This window comes from Rhinolophus hipposideros (assembly GCF_964194185.1).
Source record: "Rhinolophus hipposideros genome assembly, chromosome: 17".
NCBI classification, from domain to species: domain Eukaryota; kingdom Metazoa; phylum Chordata; class Mammalia; order Chiroptera; family Rhinolophidae; genus Rhinolophus; species Rhinolophus hipposideros.
The window spans coordinates 16,441,897-16,463,239 of record NC_138063.1 but is presented as its reverse complement, the minus strand read 5'-3'; the positions used below and the strand labels follow the sequence as shown (position 1 = coordinate 16,463,239).

General features: G+C 35.8%; 1 protein-coding gene across 2 annotated transcripts in view; it reads right to left on the bottom strand.

Moving 5' to 3' along the window:
• Window positions 1-21,343, bottom strand: part of MBD2 (methyl-CpG binding domain protein 2) — a 60,024-nt gene that overhangs the window by 23,938 nt on the left and 14,743 nt on the right. The window contains exons 3-4 of one of the 2 annotated variants that reach the window (XR_013995312.1): window positions 7,644-7,781; window positions 6,485-6,608 (exon numbers count right to left, since the gene is read on the bottom strand). Coding sequence is in view for 1 of the 2 variants with exons in the window: in XM_081079074.1 (XP_080935200.1) it covers window positions 7,644-7,781 (138 nt within the window). In the remaining variant the exon portion in view is untranslated. The remainder of the gene's footprint in view (window positions 1-6,484; window positions 6,609-7,643; window positions 7,782-21,343) is intronic. The other variant, XM_081079074.1, reaches the window with a different exon arrangement.

Below are 21,343 nucleotides of genomic sequence, written 5' to 3'. Positions count from 1 at the left end.
AGAAAATTTTTAAAGTTCAACAAATGGCACGGATCTCCCCACATGATGATAGTTAAAATATTTTTTAATGGATTAGGATAACACATGATTGAGATTACTATGAATAAATAACCAATGGATTCATTAATTAAAAAAAAAATTCACACATCATCTTTCAGCTACAACTCTTAATCTCCATAAAGACTGACAAGTCTCCAAACCAGTTTTCTGTCCAGGGCTCCAACCCATCATCTTTTACTACCTGGATATCCCATGATTGCTTTAAGAGTATAAATTTCCTAATATTCATATTTATAGTTTATTATTTTAAAAATATACTGAGCTACTCCTCGATGTTTCCATATTCCTGCTAATGACATTGTTCTCCCATTTACCTAAATTCTAAGACTCTTCTCATAGGCACAGCTGATCAGTCAATAAATTTTGTCAATTATTTTACGACCAGCATGAAACAAATTTTAGTTATATCCTAACTTCCTAAAGTTTTTCTAATGGTCTCCTTGTCTTAAGTCAGTCCTCATGCTACACACAATAGCCAGATTAAAACCTCTGTCTAGAATGTCCTCCCCATAATTCTCTGCTCTTGTATTTATTTGTCTGTCTCTCTCCCTGTTACACTAGAAGGTAAGTTCCATGAGACCAGGAACTTTGTTTTGTTCACTGTGGTATCCTCACTAATTAGAACATTGCCTGGCACGAGTCAAGGGCTCAAGCTATGGTATTTGAATTAAAAATCACTAATTCATTAATTCAACAAATGCATAATAGAGATACTGTAGAGAAAGCAATGAATAACTAATACATTTATGATCTGAAAAGGAGAAAGCAGAAACACCAAGTCCAGACTTGATGAATCAGAGGCTTTCTGAACAGATGAAGTGATATCTAAGATCAGACTTGAGGGATGAGTAGGAAAGAGCTAATTATAGGTGGGAAAGAAAACAGCATGAAATATGATCAGGGAGGCAAGGACAGGGTACAGGAGGGAGATGAAGAGCACATTCAAAAATCTACAGAAAGTTTCATGTGACTCAAGTATAGAACCAGAGAAAGAAGTGAGGCTGGAGAGAAAAGCAGAAACTGAATCATGAAGGACTTTGTAAATAATGTTAGGTGTTTTGACTTTGTAAGTCATATTTAGGTTTTCTGACCTAAAAACTAACAGGAAGCATCAAAAGGTTTTCAGTAGAATAACACTATCAGATCTTCATGTCAGATGGAGGTTCTGGATGCAATATAAGGAAGAATTGAAGAAAATAAGACAAGCAGGAGAGAGATGAAATGAAATGACAGTTACCTGGTATAGAGATGAAGCAAGTGAATATTTAGGAGTAGAGTCAATAGAGCTTGTTGGATAATTAGAGTTTAGGGTAAAAGATGTTTGGGGTAAAAGAGTCAAGGATGCTGCTCAGTTTTCTGGCTTAGGCAGCCAGGGGCCAGTAGCACCTTCACTGAGGTAAAGCACATAGAAGAAAGGGCCAGTGTGATAGAACGATGCTGAAGTTTAAGAAGCTGAAGGAGAGGTGCTGGTGAGGCTTCCAGGTGAGCAATGTTTAGACGGATTGATAAAAACAACGGAGCTCAGGGCAAAGATACAAGTTTGGAAACATTAACATACAGATGAGAACTGAAGCCATGAGAATGAATGAAATCATCCATGGAGGGTTCCGATCCAGAGAAGAATACCAAGTATTCCCAGGGAAACCCCACCATTTAAAAACATAGAGGAAGAAGAACCTAAGAAGGGGATTGAGAAAAAACAAGGAAGGAGGAAAACCAAGTGAATGCAGTGTCACAGAACTGAAGAGAGTATTGCAGAAGCCGTGCCTAAAGCTACGGCAGGGAAGTAACTTAGGGACCGAAATGTGTCCGTCCAACTTCATAAGGACACAGCGATCTTGATGACAACAGTTCAAGTGGCACAGTGGGAACAAAAGCTATACTTCAGAGACATAAAAATTAAGAAGCAAAGTAGATAGTAAATACAGACAACTCCAAGAAGTTTGACTGGAAAGGGAAAGGAAAGGAAATCCTAAAGAAGACATAGAGTAAAATAAAGAATAAGATAGGGAAAATTTGAATTAAATGCTTTGAGAAGAAGCCGGTTTAGAGAGAGAAGTTGAAGATGAAAGGCAGTTGATACAATCCACTGAGTGAGACGGGAAAGAGAAGTAGGAAAGGATGTGTCTGGGGAGCCCAGATGTTACAATTAGCTCTGGGAAACAAGGAGATGCATTCAAGTTCAGTATAGAAGGGCAATAAAAGAACTACCTCCCTTGTTCAAAATCCTCTAAACATTTCTCATCTGCAAAATTAAACACAAATGCTTTAGTCTGTTCAACTTCACAAGTATTGAAATAAATGCAAATTTAAAATAACATTTTTATATATTGAACTACCAAAATAAAGGAAGAGTATAGATGATACTCAATGCCATAGAAGATAAGCTGAAACTGGAATGCACGTAACTTTTCAATATACTTTTAATTGGGTACAATTCTTTGGAAATCAATTTGCCACAATGTATCAAAAATCATAAATATTCACACTAATTATATTTCTAGGAATCTATCCCAAGGAAACATTGTAAAATGTAGGAAGGAACTTATGTACATAAGGATATTCACTGGAGTACTACCTACAACAGTGAAAAATTGTGGAAATAATATGAAAATGGTTAAGTAAATCAGATGCTAGCAAATACACAGTTCTTGGGACAATATATGGTTATATCACACAAATTATATAAAATATGAATAAAAGATACATAATCTAATGTTAGGTAAAACTTTAAGTATGTATATATTATGATATTTTCAAAAGGTGAATTAAAATATTGAAATACAAAAATGATAAAATACTATTATAATTATATTATAAAAAAGAATTATGGGTAAATTTTCTTTTATTTGTCTATCCCGAATTTCTTTCTCTTATTAAGTAAAGCAAATGATAACACTTAAAACTTGTAAAGACTGATATTTAAGGAAACCCTTGACTACATTCTCCACTCCCATGACTTTCCATGAAAACCCTGATCTCCAACTTATTTGTCTCCTCATTCCTGCCCATTGCCATGTAACAGCTTTGCAAACACTACTTACTCTGCCTAATTGCAACTGTCCCTCTAACTCTCTCTCTCTTTTGGTTTTCTAAATCCCACTCAATCTGCACAGTTCAGTACGTTTCCATATCTTTTCTAAAGATTTCCCCAAACCGCCTAGCCATAGTAACCTTACCGTTCTTTTGCACTTGTCTATACTATTTATTTGACACTTTGTACATGGCATCTTTACAACATTGCCCAGAATAATGCTTTTAAGTAGTACTGGGCAACAAGTCATCTATGTCCTCTCCATCCCCATGTTCACGGCAACATTATTCACAACAGACAAGACATGGAAACAACCTAAGTGTGCATCAATGAATGAACAGATACAGAAATGTCACATACACACAAATGGATTATCAGCCATAAAAAAAGGACAAAATCGTGCCGTTTGCAATGACATGAATGAACCCTGAGGGCTTTATGCTGAGTGAAATAAATCAAACATAAAAAGACAAATACTGTATGATCTCACTCATATGTGAGAGCAGAAGAACTCATAAAAACAAGACAGTATATTAGTGACTGCCAGGAGTGAGGGGGTGAGGGAAGTGGGAAGATGTTGGTTAAAGCTACCAACTTTCAGTTATAAGATGAATAAGTTCTGGGTACCTAATGTACAGCATGGTGGCTACAGTTAACAATAGTGTACTGTGTACCTGAAAGTTGTTAGGAGAGACCTTAAATATTACCACCACCACCACCACCACCACCACAACAACAATGGTAATTATGTGGGGTGATGGATGTGCTAACTAATGTTATTGTGGTAATCATTTTGCAATGCATATGTGTATCAAATCATCATCACATTGTACACCTTAAATTTACACAATGTTAAATGTCAATTATATCTCAATAAAGTTGGAAAAAATCATTCTGAAAAAAGGCTGACTTCCAGAAGGGAGTAAAAGAAAGTTTCATATCCTGTGAAAGAAGAATTAGCAAACAAAATAAAAGAAAAAAATCTAGACTCAAATGGAAGATTTAAATCCACTTCACTGATTTAAATATTTACTTTTTGGTAAAAAAAAAAAGTGAATGTTCTATACAAAATGTAATTAATATTCAAAGACTATCAAAAACAACCAAGCCTATCAGCACCCTATAGTCTAATAATTAAAAGGAGGGAGTAATGACTGAAAGATGAAATTTCTGATTTGAGTTATGATGAAAGAGAAAAAAGCAAGAGACCAGAAAGTGTCCAAGATGACAGCATCAAAGAAATAAGGAAGAAACAGAAATGTGCATTCTTCATATATTTCAAGAAGAAAACTAGGAAAGACACCTCTAACAGCAAAATCACAATTCAACTAGATTCAAAATAATTTTGAGTGTATTTTACGTATCTGGCCAAATAAGGATGTCTCAATGATTTTACTGCTTGGGATAATGTTCTTGTAGTTCATAGAGTTCCCTCCACCCCACTCCAGATTTCTTTTTAATCTAATGAAAAAACAAGACTCATTAAATAAGATGGTAGTATATATAAAAACATCTGGCTACTTATCCTACCATTACCAGATTTTACAAATTTCATCTCTACCTTATAATTTTAATCATAGGCAGAAATCACTGCTGAATTCTGTTTAATGCACTTTTGCTTACATTGCCTTATTTGCACTATGAAAGCTATGGCATGTTCAAGGATTCAATACATTAGGGATTCATAATTTCTATATTTTACAGAATTCAAATCAGACTGCCATATAATGACCTAGGCATAGGATGTGTTATATAAGATGGAATGATTAATTTCACATCTAAATTAATTAACTTCAAACCTAGAGCATAGATTAAGATCCAAAAATCTAATCCTAGTTCCAGGTCTCAAAATTCAACACTTTGAAAGGAATTACAATACCACTAGTTTGAATATCTTATTAAAAGAATGTGATATGAGAAAAACATTAAAAGAGAAAAACATTTATATCTATAGGAACCACAAAAATAGAAACCTCATTGTCTAATTAATTTACTCTATCATCAAAATAACTTCTCCAAATGGAATATTTGGCAATTTATATTACTAATCTAGTTCAATGCAGCTATGCAAAAAGTAGCAAAATTGGAAGAATCATTTTTGCTTATGTATTTTTTGCTATCTCCTCAACAATATTGGCAGTCATCTGCCATATGTATGCTAAAATATAATTAAAGTCAGTATCTTGCCTTTACTAGCAACCTTGACTCTAAACCAGAATAGTCACTGTGACAGGTCATGACTTTAAAAACATTAATACAACAGTTGTCTCTCTACTGTTTTCCTGTATTTGCCCAATGCATAGTCCTATATTTTGAACTCTTATGAGATAGTAGTCAAATATTACCTCAATTCTTATGTTGAAGATAAAGAAGGGGGAAGGCAACTAATGTCTTACTATAATCAAAAACATTCAGCAAAAAAACTGTTAGATGACATGAGGATGAAGTGAAAAACAGTCCAAACTAATGGAAAAGTAACCTCCTAAATAATTTTAACACTTCCTGTCTATGCAAGCTGCAAGAAAGATAAAATTCTCAAAAGATCTGGGGTAAAATGACTAAGTTTGGGGTATTTTTTGGGGGGGGCGGGAATCTTTTGACATATTCATTTGAGACAAATCTCATAAACCTTAACAAAAGAAGGAAAACTTAAAACTACTCAACATACCAAAGAATAAACAGCAACTAATCTGGTTGCTTCAACTTTAAAAATCTAGGTTACCAACATCTTTAGAGCCAGATAAACACTCAGTAATACTACAGTTTTTAAAATCTATGACTGAACTTACGTGCAGAAAACAATTAAATTACTGTTACAATGAACATAATTTGCTACTCAAATGGTCTTTAACCAAAATATTTGGGTTTACAGACTACATTGAAAATAATTTGGCAAAGAAAAGATGAGAATAAAATCTACAAAATACTCTCTCCCCTCAATAAGACAACTCAGATTTCCAACACCGAACTAATATTTTCAGTTATTCCACTCTCTTTATCTTTTGGGGTTTTTTGAAGCAAACTGTCTTAGCCAATTACATACTTTTAAATTTTTCAGTAAAAAAGTCTTTACAAGAAAACGATTTAAAAAATCACCAAAAAGCCAAAGGACAAGATGTTCAAGACTTTAGACAGTATCTAAGGAAGAATACAGTCAGGGAACAGCTTTATCAAGGTGGGCAAAGTTCAGAACGGCAGAATTCTTTCCCTGTTGTAATGAATACACTGAAACTCCCAGTGCAGTTGGTGACTATCTCTGGGTCCTGTAGTAAAACAGAAGGGAAAAGCCTGGCACAGGAAGCTGAATGGCCCACAGAAAACCTAAGTGGTGACAAGAGCCTAAAGGCACATGCAGGTATGCATCTTTTATATTGGATGTGATACACTTACATGGCCCCTGTTGAATCTCTTGGGGACCAACAGTAAAGCAAGTTTAGAACTTCAAATCTTGAGACATCTATAGCAAGATGCTGATCCAATGTGGCTCCAAATATCTTCTGTTTTCCTGGCTCACCTGAAGAGGAAAAAACACTACAGAGGATGTGGGAACTGAATTTCCTTATGTAGTTTCTTCTAGAGCAACTGTCTGAAAGTTTTGGCCCAATCCTTTATGAAGTCTGGAGATGAGACACTTGAGGGACTTAGTGAAAAACAAAATTCAAATGAAAAGGTGGAGACATCTACAATGGGAATACGAGAGCAAAAGATAATCATCGACCTAGGTAAATCAGTGTTTCTAAGCCCTAAGTGGGAGGAGGCAGAGAAAGGAGAGGAAAAAAAAATGCACAGAGAGTTTCTCCCTCCACTCCCTCACCCCAACTGCTACTAAAAATTCACAACGTACCTAAACTTTTGACCACAATTAGGGAGTGAATAAGCAAGATTACTTGGAAAGTTTAAGCATTTTGTCAAGTCTCCCTCCCCTGGCTATTTGGCATTATTATTACGGAGTAGGGAGGCCTTTCAGATAATACTTTTTTTCTAAGAAAAGATTTGGTTGAATACAGCTTGAGGCAATAAAGAAAGAGAATAATAAATTCAATTTATACAAAAATGGAAGTCACAGGACAACATACCATATTGACATATACCATATTTCTTTGTTTTTCAAAAGGGGAAGGACAGCTTTCATGTTATAAGAAATCAGAACAAAAAGTAGTTTTCAAATAATAGAAAATATTTTTAAACTAGGCAACACAAACTACATGCGTCATCCCCTTAGAAAATACTATCCCTAGAAAGATAATCTTTAAGACTAAGATTAGCAGAACCCAGTCTGATGTACATTAACACACAAAAGCATAACAATGTAGTCTATAATATAAAATTAATTTAGATTCATTTTTATAATTCTTAAATTTTTTCTTAAAACATTTTACCTAAATATTGAATTATTAGTTCTTCTCCAGCATTCATGTAATAGCCTAGGACATAAAACAAACTTCTTTCCAAATTTATTCCATTTTAACCAAACTTTACTTGAACTATACCTGGTAAAAATACCAGAATTTTCTGAAAAATAAGATTGGAGAACCAGTTAGATCCTTACCTGACGTGGCTGCTCATTCATTCGTTGTGGGTCTGATTTCACTTTATTATTTGGATGATTTGTGACTTTGGTTACTGGTTGTTTGAAAATTGATGCTGTTTGTCTAATTGGCAATGTTGTATTCAAGTCTGGTTTACCCTGTGGATATAAGCATATTTTCGTTAATACATAGCATAAATAATTAAATTATTTTTATTAATTCAATATCAATATCAATGAATCAACTATTCCAAACCTCTCAACAGCAGCACTTTAAATACTCTAAAGTACACTTTAAGTACTTTACTAATAAGACATACATGAAGTTAGCTCATAATAAAGTTTTTTGTATACTTCTAAATGTAAGAAAATTCACTATATTGAATTCAAAATTAATTTGGGTTAGCAAGATACTAAGGGCTGTCAAATGAACCAGTATGTTTAAAGTTGGGTTATACAAAAGGAAGAACTTTCAGGACAACCAGCAACAATCATTTCTACATTCTGCGAATGGAGGAAAACAATGGCATACTTGGCTTTTAAAATATAAACCACCTGATCAGCTGGTGGAAGCTAGACAGGCTTACATAAAACCACATGAATTAACGTTCTCCTTTTATGCAGAAAAAGATAATTTGAAACAGAAGTTCTAATTCTAGCAAACACAACTCACCTTAGAAAAATGTAATAAGGAAATATTATTTATTTTGTGTATCACATTTCCTACTTTCAAAGAAGAGACTTAAAATCGAAGCTTCAGAAAGTCAGGCAACATACTTATCTACTTTTAATCAACCAGAAAATAAAATGCAGTATGTGTTCTACTGAAGTCAACGTGTGGAACTTCATGTACAATATTCTTAACAGTACAGGGCAGGGAGTGGGGCAGGGAAGGAGGTGAGGAAAGGAACAAAACATGATTATGGCAAAAAATATAAAAGGTCATATGTATATATATATATATCTGTAACCAGCATATCTAATATTTTTGATACACAAGTATACTTGATCAATCTATAGGATAGTCAATGAACTTTTATCTTCACAGCTACCTCCAGATGAAAATTTTAATGTCAATTTCCAGACTCCCGAACAGTGGTTCTCAAACTTGAGCATGCACCAGAATCACCCAGGTCTTATTAGGACACAGATTACTGGGCCTCACTCCCAGAGGCTCTGCTTCATTAAGTCTGGGGTGGGGCCTGAAAATTTGCATTTCTGTTAAGGTCTCAGGTGCTGCTGCTGCTGCTGTTCCAGGAATCACACTTGCAGAACCACTGCCCTAAAACAAAGATTGCAAAATGGTGACACCCATACCGAGTCTAACTCATAAATGTGTGCAGTTCAGTTTTTGGTGTCCTTATTAAGCCAACATTTACAAATCTGGAGACTTCACGTCAAATCTAGAATTCTAGCTTCTCTTAAAAACTCAAAAGATCTAGAAATACTGGACATGATTTGGCCACAACAGGCCACTGTTAATTAGTAACGGCTGCCCGCTCAAGGTGTCAAGGGTTCTTTTGCAGCATTTCTCAACAACCCACATTTGTGTTACCTGTCTGAGCTCCGTAGGTGTTGTTTGTAACCTCTGCTTAAAGACTATTAGCAATGCCTAGAAAGCTAAGCATCACATAAATTAATCTGACAATTATTACAGTATTATGTGGACCCACTATTACCAGTCTCCACCCTCCTCCCCACCCCCACACACCTGTTCTTCTCTGTGTAGTGGGAATGTTTGTTATTCCTTTATCTCATTCAATTTTCTCCCAATGTATGTGCTTACCTTTAAGAGATATATTCATTTTAAATAACTCTTAATATTATTTCTCAGGTTTTTAGTTTTCTTATCTTTATGGATTTTCAAAAAACTTTGATTTAGAAGTATATACAAACTTGGCCAACAGGCTGCAAAAGAATCACTTAGGATGCCATTTTTTAAAAGTGCAAGGCCAGAAATGTGCATTTTTAAAAGCTCTCCTGGTAATTCTGTGATGCACACAAGGTTTGGACACCTCTGATTTATGACATCTAGAGCATTCTGGGCCCCAAGGGAAGCCATCCAACACAGTTAATGTTCAATCCCAAAGAAGCTTAACACATGAGCACAGAGAACTTTTCCTGTCACTAGTTATAACTAGTATATGTCACTAAACAATTGTTTGTTTTTAATATCTTTGTTTTTAAAATAAGAACAGTATACACTGTTGGTATTAGAATGAAGATGGCATTGCAACTGCTTGTATGAGCAAACAACGTCAAACTTGTAAGATTCTCATTGTTACAAAGGATGACTGGAGGTAGCAAACTACTCTAAACTACGAATTATGAATCAACAAAGACTGGAAGAAGCTTGCAAGGTGTAAAAATGTTGGCACTACAACTGTAAGACTGATTTTTTTCCCATTAACTTGTGTTTTTGGTGCAATAAATAAAAATTAGAAGAAAAAGAGCTGGCTAAAAAATTTTCAAAACATACAACTTCCATTCTCTGACAATTCATTCCCCAGTGACATAGAATAAGAGATTATTCAAGAGTGTGCTGTTATTAACTCTCTTAATCGTATTTTGGGTTTTATTATTTTGTTCTTTTAATTGACATGGAGATCTCTGAAAACAGAATTTTTTTACTAATTAATTTTGTATTCCAAAACAGTAGCATGTAGAATAATCTGAAAAGCTGGATGAACTGGTTTTCCCGGAAACTGTCACAGAAACAGCAAATTTTATTACCAGTCTCCCTGAGAACTGCCACAGTCAGTTAATTCATGCCCAGCTGCATGTCTGAGTTTTGCTAAATAACTATCAATCTGCCATAAACTTACAGTTATAAAGCAAACACCATTTTTTATGGGATAAGATTAAAGCCAGTCATATACTTGAGATCTTCTTTTTCAATGTAAGGAAAAGTGAAGCAGAAGTTCCTTACATTGCAAAATTAAACTGGCAAACACACATATTGTAATATTAGAGCTAAACGTTTCCAACCTGTGATAAATTTTCTCAGTGTACAGACTAAGCCTCGCCTCAAAATTTAATGTATTTCATAATAATGTGCATGTTAGACTGGAAATATTCAAATAACTCAATAAACTTTGAGGGTCTGTTCTATCCCAGTAGGTGCTGAGAGGAATACAAAAATAAATCTTTTATTTTTTAAACTTTTATTTCATCTCTTTACAATAAGTGTCTGAGATAGCTTTTACACCGGAAAGAATATTCAATAAAAATTAATTTTTAAAAATAGAAAATCAAGGACGAGGAGACAAATTTCCTTTTGAAAAGGTTAATAGTGATACTAGAGCTGAGCAACAAATATGGAGTCTAGGGATCTGAGTGAAAAAAGACTAAATTATATAGAAGGAAGCATACCAATTAATGAAGAAAACAAAAGCTGTCCATCTGATATTAAATCTAGAGAAATATTAAAGGCACTGAACATCACAACAAATATTAAGCAGATTTCAAGTGTTGTTGTTTTTTTCTTTTGTCAATGACCTTCCATAAAACCAAGAAAATAGCATTTAAAGGACAACTCGGTGAAGGTGATTCTGAAAGAGACTAAACCAGTGAGACCTAATTATTGTGTAATCGTCATTCAGTGATCGAACTTAAGACTAGAAAAGAGGAAACTAAGGAGCTGGTGAAACAGGTGTGACACCTGTTTATGTGTGATAAACAGGTGGTTTGCAAACATTTTTTGCATTCCTACTCCCTAAAAAATGTTTGAGTATACAGTATATATACACACCTACATTTTAAAGTTGGCATCCAGAATATGTCACATTTTAATGTAAATAGTTGCGAAGGATCCACTTACCATAGAGTATTTCAAATACTGACACTTTTAATAAACTATTACATCATTTTAAAATATATCTAACAGACAAAAATAAAATAAAATAAATCTAACAGAATCGAAATATACCATCAACCATTTATACATGAACAAACTCTTCAGTAGTTTCTATTTTATTTCACTCCTTTTTCTCTTTGAACTAATAATTCCATTCCCAGAGTTATTTCCTATTTTAAACCTGAAAACCTTTAACTGATCATTAATATATCATGCAATTACACTTTTAAATTTTCCGTGAGCATAAAGCTCTTAGTGATGAAAGAAAATTTGTTCTGGTTTATTACAATTATGAGTACATAACTGACCAAAAATGGTAAATTATACACTTTAACAAACAATTATTAAACATGAGATAAAAATTAGATAATTATATTAATAAAAATAATTTTTTATTTAAAAATAACTTCATGGCTTAAATATTACTAATTGTTAGAACTCTATTCCTATTCATTTTTTATCAATGTAACACCAAGAAACCTTGTTCACATACATAAATAGAATCACTTATTCTGTCACTCAATTCTTTGAACTTCTGAGTTATTTGTCAAAATATTACATAGTGCACCATCAAAAAACTTTAATAATCACATCTACATTAACTCCTGTGTAAATTTTGTGGCCAGAAAAGAATTGTACTAACAGAAAGACTTGACTGTTACCAAGTCATTCATTTTCTCCATATCGACACCAATATTTCCAACTGTCCCTTTATTGGAGATCAAACATTCTGTAGCATGGTAATATTGCGGACAAGTGAGAAGTTTGCTCTTCTGTAAAACTGAGGAGAGTTAAGTATGAAAGGGGAACTGGGGAAAAAGAACCTGTACTTCTGTCTTAGGTACAGTCTCAGATCAATTGAAGGAAAGAATGTATATGCGAAAGTTAAGGACACAGAAACAACTCCTTTAGACCTATCCATGTGGTGTTACAGTAAAGCCACCACAAAGCATAGGCTGAACATCAGAGACATACACTATGTACTCTACTCGTAAATACCGCTTTTCTCAGCCTGGCTTTGAAATAAAGCTATTGCATGACAATTCAAAATTGTAGTACATATTCTATTACAAGAGCCTGGAGGGCTCAGTTGATCTAGAAAATTCATGCAAATTTTGCATTTATTTTAAAAATTAGCCATGTTTGTTTTAATGTAAATTGTGGCTCTACCTATCCAAAATGTTCAAATAAAACTAACACTTTCAAGTATCATTCAAATATTTTAATTCTGTAGCATTGCATATACCACAAAACCCCAAGAGATATTCATGCCCCAATGTGAGAAATAAAGACTATTTTTTAAGGTCATTTTCCTCATCTGTAACCGAGGATAATGATTATTCACAAGATTCTTACAGAGATCAAATGAGAAAAATGCATGCAAAATGCTACTGCTACTGATGCAGTTTTTATTCAGACATCGGACAAACACTGAGTGCCCACTATCTGTCAGGGACTGACCGCAAGCTGGCATACAGTCATTTACAGAGCACCAAAATCCCTGCCTCAGAGCTTATATTCTGGGGCAGAGGGAAGACAATTAACAAAATAGGTTTATAGTCATGTGGCACATAAATGCTGAAGAGCACATAAATGATAATTTCTAATATCAGTGTTAACATGTTATTGAATATGCTATTGAAATTTAGAAATTTAACTTATTATGCTTTCCCAGAAGAAAAACATCCCCTGGTTCACACAAAGGGAGCCTGAATGGTTAACTTTAGGTCAAATCAGGATTATCCTCAAAAAGTAATTTCAGATTTGCTCCAGAATACGTATAGGATCCAACAGCTAATATCTTTCCACAAAATCAAAAGCCAACAATTAAAAGTGCTTTACAATCCTTCAGGGTTTTTTTTGATTGAGACAGAATTCACATACCATAATATTCACCATTTTAAAGTGCACAATTAAGCAGTTTTTAGTATGTTCACAACGCTGTGCAACCTGCGTAGGTCTTTGCGCCAAGAAAAACATATCTGGGATCTACGATTTTGTACTGAAAATCCACTTATGTAATACCCTGAAAAGATGTATTTTTTAAGGTCAATGGATCTTATTTAAAAAATAATACAATGGGTGAACTATAATTTGAGCTCATTAAAAAAGGACTTATGCTTGTAGTTAATTCAAGAGGTAGAGGACTGAAATTCATCACTGAAAACAAATTTTGAAAAGTTCTGCTTGACAAGTAACTTATTGGAGCTTTAGTTAATACACGGTCATTCAAGGAGTAACGAGTTTAAACCAGATACCTAGAGCAGCTCTATTCAAACTAAGGCATCTATTGCCTAGAATTCATTATCTCCTTTACATCTGTGTTGGCGCTAGCTGACTACACATCCTCAGAATTGGGGAAATAGTCACAAACTGTTTTCTGCAGGGCTAAATTGTCTTGCTGAAGTAGTTTGCAAAGTCAGGTAACTCTTTAGGACCTATGAAACTTAGTGAAATATACCTCAACTGTCAACAGAAACCTGGGCATCCAAAACAAATCTTGACAAAGCCATACCACCAGCAACTATGTCCCCAATCTACCTTTATTATTAGCACGAAAGCTAATAGATTCTTTCAAAAGGTCTATCACACTTGGACACACATGAAGCACTAACTTATAATATGATAAACCTACCATAATCCTGAACAGACTACTCTCATGAGCAAGACCATTTGCTAACAAGCTAAAGTTATTTTGTTTAGTTCTGTCCACCTTTTACTTCCTAGCCATCTTTAGCCAATCAATATCTAAACACCTGGCTCAAGTTAACCAAAAAGAAAAATCGAACTGTGCCGTTAGCTGATAATAACTTGTTAGTTATCTTCATGTATTAAAGATAAATATCCTTTATTTATTAAGGCTATTTCTGCATGTAAGAAAATTAGATGTTTTTCGGACAAGGGACTACTAAATCGTTCCAGTGTCCTCCATTCCTTTACTGTTCCAGTCACCATCATCCCTGTCTGGGTAAACATAACAGCCTCCTTAACTGGCCCCAACTTCCACGTCTGCAGCTCTACAATCCCAGCCCAAGGAATCATATTGCTCCCTACATAAAGTCTGCAAGTAGCATTCCACACTGTTCCTTATGCTGGCTGGCCAAGCCCTGTGATTAGGTTCTCTACATCCTTGACTCACTTAGTCTCCCTCTCCCACTCCCTGAACTCCAGCCACTGGGGCCTTTTTTCTGCCCTCCTATGCTCAATGTCTCCTGCCTTAGGAGTTTTGCACTAACTATTCCCTCAGCATGGAATGCTTTTCCCTCTGGTTTTTGTATAGCTGACTCCTTGTCATTCACATCTTTGCCTAAAAAAATCACCCCCTCAAAGACTTTCCTGATCACTCAGCCAAAAATAGCCACTCAACCTCCATCATTCTTATTTAATTTACTGTGTAACAGGTAGTATTTAAATTGGGTATTAGTTTGTGATTCCACTAGAATATAAGCACCATGAATATAGAAACATTCTTTACTGTATTCCCAGAATCTGGAATAATACCTGAGCACACAGAATGCGCTACAACAATTCTGAGACAAACGATGCATAAAATGTCTACTACATGTTAGGTCTTGTTATGCAGCCTTTACCCTTAAATAGTCTCATTTTCTGCTTTAAACTTACAGATGCTATGTAACTGGAAAACATTACAATTCAATGTAGTTTATTTACAATATCCATCTCAAAATTATTAAGCAGTCATCTGTATTATCTGCCTCAAGATTATAAACGTAAGAGAAATAATCGCTAAACTTGTTCCATCATTACTATTTAACATGAAGTTACAGACACACAGCCAGCGTCTTCCTGAGTCACACGCCAGCCCTATACAAGCATCCCATGGGAAAATAATCCTCAGTCTACAGATGGTGTTTCTGGCAAAGTCCCTGTCAATCATAGTGCTTATATCATGAAACGAGAGAAATAGAGTTCAAAGAATCTAGAACTGAGCAGACTGCCAACATGAGACTAAGACATCAAAACAAACCATGTCCATTGGCAGAAAGCATGCCTATTGCTCTTAGAGAGCTGAGGCTCAGGGAAAATGTTCTTCAGTATCAAACTGAAAACTTAGATCTCTCTGTCACTAACCTGCCATAGCAGCTTTTCATCTTTATGTTTAGAAAAGAAAATAACCTAAAATTTAGCACAGTGGTCTGGACAGAGGAGACTATCGTGGAGATTAACACCTTGGGGCAAAGTGCAAAGTATAAGGTTCATTAATAGGATGCCAGTGGGTAAGTTATAGAGATGGGACAGGTTATTTCTTGGTTGAGTTGCAAGAAAGCTTACTTGGAAGAACAGTATCAACTTGGAGATAAACAGAGCTAACCAACCTTGCATACCAATACACTTGACTGACAATTAAGCTTGTCTTAAATGGAAAACTATTCTCTCTTAAGGAGGCAAGCAAAGGAGTTTAAGGAACTCATACTCTGCTGCATAGTCCTGTAACATCATTCATGTAGAAGGCTGAGAATTAAGGCCAGAAATAAAGCCAGTTCTTTGGGGCTCAGAGTTCAGACAGGTCCTAGCTGCCTAAGAAAGGTCTTATAAATTCATTTATAATAGCAGTCTAGCAGAGGTACGTACATACATGTCCTTTCTGAAAAGTCAGGACCATATTATTTTAACTGTGTGCTCTGCTCTAGCTATTATCACAATGAATCCCATCACACCTCAAATCCCTATCTTGGTAATAAACAGCCACGTCTCTCTTATTACCCACCACTCGTCCCATAGTATTCTGTACATTCACCCCGTAGTTCAGTGGCTCTCAAACTTTTTTGACCTCAACTAAAGTAGAAATATATTTTACACCATGACTCCAGTACACACAAGTGTGCAATACAACTTGCCTAAAATATTCACCCTTACTAAATGAGATGTGCACTGTTTTATAATCCTCTTGTATTTCATTTTTTAAAAATTCTAGTCTGATTACATTGATTTAAAGATCTGAAGTTTGAAAACCAATCCCCTGCCGCCAATCCTTAACACTACACACTCTTGAATGGCTGATAAGCAGCCTTTCCTATATCCTCAATATTCTCTAAACGTTCTTCAGTCCTTGACTTGGCTGTCCCTCAAAGATACTATCTCCCCTCAAGTTCTCTCAAATGAAGACATTTCCTCTTCCTCTCTCTTCCCACTACATACCTACAGGCCAGGAAGTGGTATAGGTTTCCTCCTTTCTCAAATCATTTTCTCATTTTTACTCCTTCAAAAACGCCAGCTCCTTTGAAGCTCTTAGGATCTGGCAGTACTATTCTCTACCCCTCCTCTTCTTTCTCCTTCATTCACTCAAGACTTTCGTTTCTGTTTCCCATCTTCCTCTCCATACCAACTCTTGGCCTCAATCTTAGAGGCCTTGATACCCACTTGGAAAGTTCACACAACATGCCGAGTTCTTAGAATTCTTCTTCTGCCCAACCTCACTCCCCTAACACTATAGTCACAGGCTTGTCAACCTAGTGATGACACCACCTCCAATATCGCAATCCAGCAGCCAGCTCTCCAGTTTCTACTTTTTATCCTTACAGCTCACTTGGCACTGCCCTCTGCATTAACCCCATCAATATCCCCTATCCATTGAGTGCACTGTTTTCTCACTGTTCCTTCACTCCTTTCACATTCCTCCCTACCCATAGTCTATCACCACCATGACACCGCAAACGTGCTTCACTTTTTTGACCTCCGTGGTTTTTCCACTTGTGCTATAGACCCCCCTCTTCTTAACCATTCCAAAAGTCTTTAAAATGGGAGATTAACCACATCAGCATCCCTTTCATCTACCATTGATTTAGTAATTCTCCTCCTTCCCCAAGAAAATTTATTGAAATAATTGTCTACACTGACCCATTTTATCTTATTCACTTTCAACTTAATCCAATCTGGCCTGTTCCCATTGGAACTATTTGTTATGAAGGTTATTAATTCATATTGCCAAGGTCAATGGAAATTTCTGTCCTCCCCTAGTCAACCTTGTAGTGGCATCATCATAACTGAGCATTCCCCTTTTTAAAACATTCTGCTCTTCCATGTTTTGCCTACCTTACTAGCCATTCTTTCACAATCCACTTTGCTGATTCCTTCTATTCCAACCAAATTCTAATTATGGATTTTCTCAGCACTTGGTTCTGGATACTTTCCTATATCCGGGTAATCTCCTCCAGCTCCATTATTTGGAAAAACACCAATGGGCTAATGAATTTCCAGCTCAGACCTCTCAATCAGTATACCAACTGCATACATGACATTTCCATTTGGAAGTTTAATAAACACCTCAAATTTTTGCATATTCAAAGTTGATTTTATCCACCCATATAAATCCTTTCCTAAGGGGATCTTGGGAGATGGCAACCCAATCCATCTTGTCACTCAATCTAAAAACTAAGGGCTCGTTCACACTTGCGTTTTCTGTCATCTTCCCTAGCAAACCTCCCTTAGCAAATCTTCTCAATTCTATATTCAAAACAGAACTATAATCTATTTCTCTCCACCATGTGTCTAGGCCATCTTGAGTCCTCAGTCAATGACTATAACAGCTACTTGTTCCTCACTTCCACTTTTGTCAACTTCATTTCAAATAGAACCATGTACTCAACAGTGGCCAACACCGAAGGGAGATACCAGTAATCCCTTCCCTGTAAGGACTTCAAGGCCTAGGAATGTTAGATTTATCATCTATGATCCACTCACTCCCCTTTTCCCCCAACAATATCCAACAGAGAGAGACCAGACGACACTTTTTTCAGCAAAAAACAGCACTAGCACGTCTAGGAAAGATATGAGTTATTTTCTTCACAGGCCAGGAAAGCAGCTGCCATGAGGCAGTTCTTACCACAATAGGCTCTGCCAGGAGCCGGGAACCAGAATGATCCAACCACAGGGCTCTTTAGTGGTGGTGAATTGACCAAGGGGTCTCTAGGACAGAAAGAAGTCAGCTCACTGAGGTACTTCAATAACTGAAAAATTCCTGCTTAATTAAGCCAATGCCTAATTTGAGCTCCAGCAAGTGAGCTGTTCCCTCACATCTTCTGCCAACGCCTTGCTCCCTCTCCTGCTTCTGAAACACTATTAACTTTTCAATGACATTTTCCTTTGAGAATTTCATGTAGACTCTCGTCTTAGAAAAATGCACAAAACAGAAAATACTGGACAAAGTTCAAAGATTCCTGGAAGGCCTCCTGAAGCATGGACTTTCAGTTTAGACACCTCCCTATTAGTGCCTTCCGAGCTGGCCTCTTTCAACCTTTAAAGGAAATAATGATGTTCCTTCATCGTGTAGTCTCTTCAGAATATTGTCCTCCTTCCCTGACATTTCATTCAAGCTTCATAAAAGTAGTCTAATCATTATTATGGGAGAAGGATAAAAATGCACATATGTGTACATTTATAAACGCATATACCATGTTTCCTCGAAAGTTAAGACTTAGGCAGACAATCAGCTCTAATGTACCTTTTGGAGCAAAAATTAATATAACACCCGTTCTTATAGTAAAATAAGACCGGGTCTTATATTAATTTTTGCTCCAAAAAGCGCATTAGAGCTGATTTTCCATTAGGTCTTATTTTCAGGGAAACAGTGTAGAAACTCTGGAAGGGCATACAAAAAAAAAAACTGGTTAATAATAGTTTCCTCTAGGGATGAGGGTTGGGCTTGGGAGACTGAAGAGGGAGGGAGACATTTTTCACTGAATATACTTGCACCATGTGTACAAATTACATAATCAAATAACAAATAAAAAAATTTAAACTTTTAGAATAGGCTAGCAGACTACATTTTGCCTTTAATTTCTCATTTCCCAGAAACTTTCTGGCGTTCTAAATGACTTCTGGTCCTTCCATCCCTCGAAGCTGGTATGTAAAGGTCACCAGATGTCTTCTAATTTGGAAATCCAATGAATACTACAGTCTTTTTTTTTACTACTAAGTCTTTATCTTCCTTGATCTCTCCATGACGTTTAACAAAAATCTTTCCTAGGCTTTTATAACACCACATTCTCTTGGTTCTGCCACTACACCTCTCTGGAAGTTCATTCTTACTCTCCATAAGACTAATTTGTTCACTTATTCATTGCCTACAGTGTGACAAGACACTTTTGTTCTATTAGCCCCAGTGTTGGGCCATCTCAATACGTTATGACAAACACTATGCCAGGAGTTCTCAGTGACCCAGGAGGCCCTGGGGTCCACAAGATCCTTTCAGAAGTCCAAGAAACAAAACTATTTTAACTCAATCTTTCTCACCCCATGCCCAAACTTGCTCTTCTTCCCTACTTCCTGTCCACCCCTGCAGCAAATGACTCAAGTCAGAATTGTAGCAGGTACCAGGTACTTATATCTACCAATTCTCGTGAGTCTCACACCTTTCTATACCTCTCTTACAGCATTATTTCAAGCCATCATTACTTTTCTAGACTTCTACAGCCCCAACTGCTCTCCCTACTTCCAGTTTCACTTTTTGCCAACCCATTCTCCCTACTGCACCCATTCTATAACCACCCTGATTCTCACCATCACACCAGCTCACTTATGTTTCTCAAACTGCACATATATTGTCCCCGTGATATATTAACTCTCTAAAAGAATTTATTTTTATTATTTTGTTGAAGATAATTAAAACAGGCAACTGCTAGATCATTTGGTTGAGTACTTAAGACATAGCCATACAGAATTCAAGGCTGTGTTTATAATCACAACAGCATACCACCTTATACCAAGGTAATTCATGAGAAATGAATAACAATACTTACACAATTAATTCCATTCAAGACAATATGATGCCCTTTATTCTCAAATGTATCAAATTTGTGTGAATAGAGAAATGTAGTGGAAAAATTGAGCCTTGCCAACGTATTAGTACCACTGACAATGGTACTTTCAGCTTGACAAGTCAAGCAAAAAATTACTTGTTCCATATTCATGTTGTAAACAATTTACAAAGTACAGCATATGTCACATTAATATTAGGGAACTTAAATTTTGTCAGTTTTGTAGCTTTAATTGGTAAACATTTTGCGGTTGTTAAAGAGCTAGAAACACAAGAAATTGAGTTTACTGTTTACACATCTGAAACATTAAAAGTAAAAGGAATTTCTAGCAACAAAACCAAGCTCCTTAAGTTCCTTAAACATTATCTTGCACTGAAAATCACTACTCTTCTTTATCTAACCCTACAGTGTTCCCTAAATTTATAGACACTTACGATCTTTTTAACAAACTAACTTGCTTCTTAAAATGTTGAGAATCATTATCTCTAAAACCTTGAAACAGCTCCTATTGAGAAACCTAAGCCTGCATAAATGCCTAAATGATACTTAGCTGTCGAAGCAAAAGTTCTGTTGTCTTATTTACATACTGAGAGTCATAGCTCTAGAACTCAGCTGTCCAATATAGTAACCACTACGAATATGTGGCTATTTGAACTTTAATTAAATAAAACTAAAAATTCAGTTATTCAGTCACACTGGCCACATTTTGAAGTATTCAATAGCCACATGTGGCTGGCAGCTGAAACAGTTCCATCATCTAGAAACGACTGACAATTGGACAGTGTTGCTCTAAAAGTCCGCCCTCTAAGTAAGCTCTGAGAAAGCTGCTCACGACTTCGAATACCAAGTCCATGGTGATGACTTCCAAATCTTTCTCCAGTCTTTTCCCATTAAGCTAATGGAACAGCTTCAGTAACCTACTTGATATCTCAACTCTATCAGATGGCGAGATGGAGGTACTGGAAATTATGGCAGTGGCAAGAAAATCGCTACGGTACAATGAAATTGAGAATGGAATAGTTTCAGAGTAAGGTTAAGACTGAGACTGAGACCAGCAAGAATAGGTACTGCAAAAATGTTAACTATTA